The sequence below is a fragment of the Neoarius graeffei genome, chromosome 22 (assembly GCF_027579695.1).
Source record: "Neoarius graeffei isolate fNeoGra1 chromosome 22, fNeoGra1.pri, whole genome shotgun sequence".
Classification (NCBI taxonomy): Eukaryota; Metazoa; Chordata; class Actinopteri; order Siluriformes; family Ariidae; genus Neoarius; species Neoarius graeffei.
The window spans coordinates 21308610-21314609 of record NC_083590.1 but is presented as its reverse complement, the minus strand read 5'-3'; the positions used below and the strand labels follow the sequence as shown (position 1 = coordinate 21314609).

Sequence of the window (6000 nt, the reverse complement as noted above, 5' to 3'; positions counted from 1 at the left end):
TTGTGCATATCAAGGCTGTTACACAGTTCTGCAAAGATATGAAGTTTATCTTGATGAATACACACTCACCGGCCACTTTAACAGGAACTTGTTCTTGATTCTAAGACTCCTGTTCTTGGCTGCAGGACTGGAACCCAATGTGTTGTTCTGCTGTTGCATGCTGAGATGCTTTTCTGCTCACCACGGTTGTAAAGAGTTGCTATGAGTTACTATATCCTTCCTGGCAAAAAAGATTGGTTCGATCTGTCCAGTTTCCTCTGACCTCTCTTATCAACAAGGCGTTTGTTTCTACCCACAGAACCGTCGCTCACTCACTCAGTGTTTTTTGTTTTTCGCACCATTCTGTCTGTGTAAACTCTAGAGACTGTTGTGTGTGAAAACCCCAGGAGATCAGTAGTTTCTGAAATACTCAAACCAGCAGTCCATCTGGCTCAAACCAACACCCATGCCACAGTGAAAGAAAGTCACACTTTGAGATCGCAGTTTTTCCCGTTCTGATGTTTGAACACTGTGAACATGAACTGAAGCTCTTGATTTGTACCTGCATGCATTGTGCTGCTGATTAGAGAACTGCATAAAACCGCTGCACATGGATAATAAAGTGGCCAGTGAGTGTATGTATCACGAGTGAGCGAAGCGAATGAGAAGATAAACTTCATATCTTCACGCCACCGTGTAATGTTCTTTATATTGTATGGACACATCCAAAAAAAACCAAGTTAATCAAAAGAATTTAAATTTTGAATCAGTTCACCATTTTGCCAACGCACGTCTAGTCAGCGGGAAAAACACTGGGAGTGACATCACTGGAGTGAAATATCAGGAAATACGATGTCACTCAGATCCATGATGGATTTGAGCACGAACTATCATCAAGGACAATTCTCACCCAGGTCACCATCTGTTTGAACTGTTGCCCTCTAGCAGGCGTTATAGGTCCATCAAATCCAGAAACACTAGATTCATAAACAGTTTCTTCCCATATGCTATACCAGTAACATACCTAAACAAACAGAAATGACAACTGCCTAAGCCACCCTCTCACTTATGAACTCTTCACGTTGTACTTTTTATTCTTGATTGCATTTCTATAGATGTTGTTTTTTATTGTTTTATTGTTCTATTTATTTTATTATTTTACTATAATACTATAATACTATAGTATTGATGGTTTTGAGTATCGAGTTGGAGTAGCAGCATAATTTCGTTGTACTTGACGTATAATGACAATAAAGGCATTGAATTGAATTTCGTATGAAAAATGCGAGTTTTCCAACACGCGAAGATAAACTTCCTATCTTCAAGCCAACGTACAGTATGATTTTCTTTTTATTATATCGACACATTCACAAACAAAAAGTCCCCAAATTCATCAAAACAATTCAGCGATTTCCTCACGACTGACACACAGAGATTTATGTCACAGTTTTGGTTCTCCATGTCCCGGATGGAGCTCGGATGAAAAATACGAGTGGCGTATTTCCCCGTAAAACACTCGTGTCTACAGAATATATAGTGATATCCAATGTAATGTAAATTTTACTATATCCTGAGAGATTTTCTCATCTCTTTTCTTTTTTATTCATGGCCAGCAATCTGATTCCAAGCCCTCAGTATTAAAACATCATGTAAATCTGTCGTGTTTGCATGAACGAGCCTGTATAAACACCACAGTGCTGGGGAATTCCCGATTCTGATTAGTAAGAAGGTGTTTTGTCGATTCTCAAAGTAGTTCTTTCCATGGTAACAGCTTATACAGAGATGTTTACTGTGGACACTGTGGACAGAATTGTTAAAAATGTGTGTAGATACTTTAATATGTTGATGATATGGCAGAGCATTTTTTAAGGATTTTCCACTAGGAGACCAACTGGTCTGGGCAATACAATCACAGGCCCCAGAGTCCATGCGGCTGCACCGCTGCGGCATATTCTGTGATGCAAATTGCCGCATTACGAATCCTCGTTTCGGCCAGCATAATATCAACATAGTTAATGCAGTGCCAAGTTACCATAACTTCATCATAAGTACGGTAAAATACTAAAATTACACTATGAGTTTAAGTTATTGTTTTATCAACTTTCATAATATTATGTATTTTAAGAAATAACTGTATATTTAGTCTATAATTTGGAAATTGGAACAGTCTTGACAACCCAACTTCAATATTTCTTAAACATTCCAATCCAAAGAAAACAGTCCTATGAATTTGGACCAGCAATTCAAGCATCTCCCATAATCCCATTTCAGTTTTACCTTTCAGCATCAATCTAACATAACTTGGTTTAAAATTTGGTCTCCCAGCAAAGCTGGTTTGGCATTGACTAGGAGACCAAATCTGGCCACTGGAAGACCATTTGGTCTCCCAGTAACTATGTTAAAAAATGCTCTGTGATATGATGATGTTTTTCTGTTTTTACTTGTAGAAGAAGTCTCATTTGTCAGCGCTTACAGCTGTAGCTTTAAGTTTCGAGTCTGTGGTTTCTTGGGAGCATGACAAGCAGCATTTTCTTGTCTTGTTAAGTCCAAGAGAGAGAAAAAGGAGGAGAGACTTGTGAAGGAGCAACTGTTTATAGCTGTAATATAACACAAGTGATAACAGGAACTAACTTGTTTTATGGATGTTCTACAGCATTAAACGTAACTACAAATGGACAAAAATTATGATGGGTTGCTGTTTAATAAATATAAAAATGTTAGCTTGGTAAAGTCAGAGAAAAGGAATAAAACTCTTCGGTATGTGCTGTTATGGTAAAATAATCCATTAAGGTAAGGTTATTTTCCTATAACAGCACACCCCTAAGTGTTTTATTACATCCAAATAAAAATCAGTATCTTTTCTTCACTGTTCTCTTCACATTTCCGAATACAGTTTGTTGATTTGTATTTACACTACCAAAGAATAAATGTTTCCTTTACAGGTTTCCATTTACTGTGTTATTCAAAGCCGTGACGTTTCTGAGCCATGTCACGTTTTCACACAAGCATCCATGCAGCTCTGGTGTGTATCGAAGCGGTTACTGTTGCCTTGGCAACCTCCGTACCAGAACTGGGCGCAGGAGTTCGCCAACGGATCGTAGTACCACTTCACCTCGTAGCTCCTGCACGGCCCGGGGTCGAGACTCTCTCTACAGGCTACAGCTGGAAGCAAACGTGGATGTATTAGAGATATATTTCAGCCTTATATCACAAAATGATAGGTCATGTGATATGATTGTGCTTTTTGGCCTAGATGATGGAACTGCTCGAGCTCACATACAGTATAGTAGCTTTCTCTCGATACTAGCCATCACATCACATTACATTACATCACTGCACATTTGTGGGTTTGCATGATGGCTAGAGATATTTTTTCATTATTTCTGACATAAAGAACGTATCACTCTCATACTGTGACTGTCACTATTATACTGTACGTACAACCCCAATTCCAGAAAGTTGGTGCAGTGTGTAAAACAAATAAAATCAGAATGAAGATTTGCAAATCATAGAAACCCTATATTTCATTGAAAATCATACAAAGACGACATAGCAAATGTTGAAACTGAGAAATTTTATTGTTTTTATTTTTTCAAATATATGCTGATTTTGAATTTGATGTCAGCAACACGTTTCAAAAAAGTTGAGATGGAGAAACAAAAGACTGAAAATTTGTGTAATACTGAGAAAAAAAACTAATTAGGTTAATTGGCAGCAGGTCAGTAACATGATTGGGGATAAAAAGAGCATCCCAGAGAGGCGGAGTCTCTTAGAAGTAAAGATGGCGAGGGATTCACCGCTCTATGAAAAACTGCATGGGCAAACAGTGCAACAGTTTAAGAATAACGTTCCTCAATGTAAAATTGCAGTGAATTTTGGGATCACATCATCTATGGCACAGAATATTATTAAAGATTCAGAGAATCTGGAGAAAGCTCTGTATGTAAGAGACAAGGCTGAAAACTGACATTGGATGCCTGTGATCTTCAGGCCCTCAGGAGACACTGCATTAAAAGCAGACACGTGTCTGTATTGGCTCATACTATGGTCAAATCACTGTATGGCTCAGGAACACTTCAGAAAACCATCGTCTGTGAAAACAGTTCATTACTAAATCCACAAATGCAAGTTAAAACCAGATATAAACAATATCCAGAAACCCCGCCACCTTCTCTGGGCCCGAGCTCTTTTACGATGGACTGAGGTGAAGTGGAAAATTGTCCCGAGGTCTGACGAATCAAAAGTAGAAATTATTTTTAGAAATCATGATCATCACGTTCTCCAGGCTAAAGAGGAGAGGGACCATCTGGCTTGTTATCAGTGCACAGTTCAAAAGCCAGAGTCTGTGATGGTATGAAGGGGCATAAGGGGCATAAATGACATGGGGAGCTTATACATCTGGGAAGGCATCATTAATGCTGAATGATATGTACACATTTCAGAGCAATATGTTGCCATCCAGACAAAATCTTTTTCAGGGAAGGCCTTCCTTCTTTCAGCAAAACAATGCCAAACTGCTTTCTGAACATATTAAAACTTCATGGCTCTGGAGTAAAAGAGTCCAGGTGCTAAACTGGCCTGCTGCAGTCCAGACCTGTCTCCTATTTAAAACATCTGGTGCATTATGAGGCACAAAATGTGACAAAGAAAACCCCAAACTGTTGAGCAACTGAAACTGTATATCAGGCAACAATGGGACAAGATTTCTCTTTGAAAACTACACCAATTGGTCTCTTCAGTTCACAGAGTGTTGTTAAAAGTAGAGGTGATGCAACACAGTGGTGAACATGCCCCTGTCCCAACTTTTTTTGAAACGTGTTGCTGACATCAAATTCAAAATGAGCATATATTTTTCAAAAAAACAAAATTTCTCAGTTTCAACATGTGATATGTTGTCTTTGTACTATTTTCAATGAAATATAAGGTTTCCATGATTTGCAAATTATCACATTCTGTATTTATTGACAGTTTACACAGCGTCCCAACTTTTTTGGAATTGGGGTTGTATGTTGTGCAGTGTATACGATGCTTTAAAATAGTTTATGGAACATCACTTCATTCAACACGTTATACCATAGCGGGGTTGAATCCTCGATTCTGATTGGTCAGGAGGTGTTTAATTTTCAACACAAATCAGAGGTTTACATTCATGCACTCATTCTAATACATTATAGGCTATGCATACATTTCTATAGTAACAATTCATTCACAGGGAACTGTATGGCCGATGCCCCAAATAATCTAACAATACTAATAAATGGGTTAAAAACATAATGAGGTATTATTCAACCAAAAAAAACATATAAATATTGATGTGGGGAAGTTTTCTGGAAGGCTATGGTCACATTACAGCTTGCGATGCTTGGTGGTGATGCTTTCCTGAGCTTCAGGAAGTATTCCCAAACCCATATGCGATTATTCGCTGCTTAGTTTGCCAATGAAAGCATCGCCACAAAATTTCAAATTTTTTGCAATGTTTTCGGCCAAACACGCCAAAAAACAGCTCATGAAGTTTGGAGAACATTTGCTGTGCATCGCACGATTGGTGGCGATGCTACCAATTTTTCATTGCCAAGTCTTGGCGAGCTGTCATGTGACCATAGCCTAAGGAGATGTTTATTAAACATTTGTGTAAGGAGTCTCCAGTGTTAGTGCTTTGACTGCCGGCCACAGTGAATAGTTTCACCAGAAGAAAGATAATGAAAGTATTTGTTCTATCCACATTCATTGGATATGAGCAATCGTGCACTCTGATTGGCTACTCTACTACTAGGATATCAGCTCATATACCATGAGTAGAGAAAAACAAAATGGCAGAGCGCATCAAGTCAGATATATCACTTTATCAAGTATTTAAAAGAAACAGATAAAGCAAAAAGAATACCGTTTTTTGGCAGTAATGCACCTTTAAGTTGGCAGTAATGCACCTTTAAGTTGGTTTGCCAACCGCCAAAAAACCCAAAAGAAGAAAAACAAAATGGCGGACCGTGTTGCTGAAGATGAAATAAAAACTCTACTCAA

General features: G+C 38.4%; 1 protein-coding gene across 1 annotated transcript in view; it reads right to left on the bottom strand.

The window, feature by feature from the left end:
• Positions 1-2968: 2968 nt before the first annotated feature.
• Positions 2969-6000, bottom strand: part of col28a1a (collagen, type XXVIII, alpha 1a) — a 46193-nt gene continuing 43161 nt past the window's right edge. Inside the window, exon 32 of the mRNA XM_060903933.1 lies at positions 2969-3147. Coding sequence (XP_060759916.1) covers positions 2969-3147 — 179 coding nt within the window. The remainder of the gene's footprint in view (positions 3148-6000) is intronic.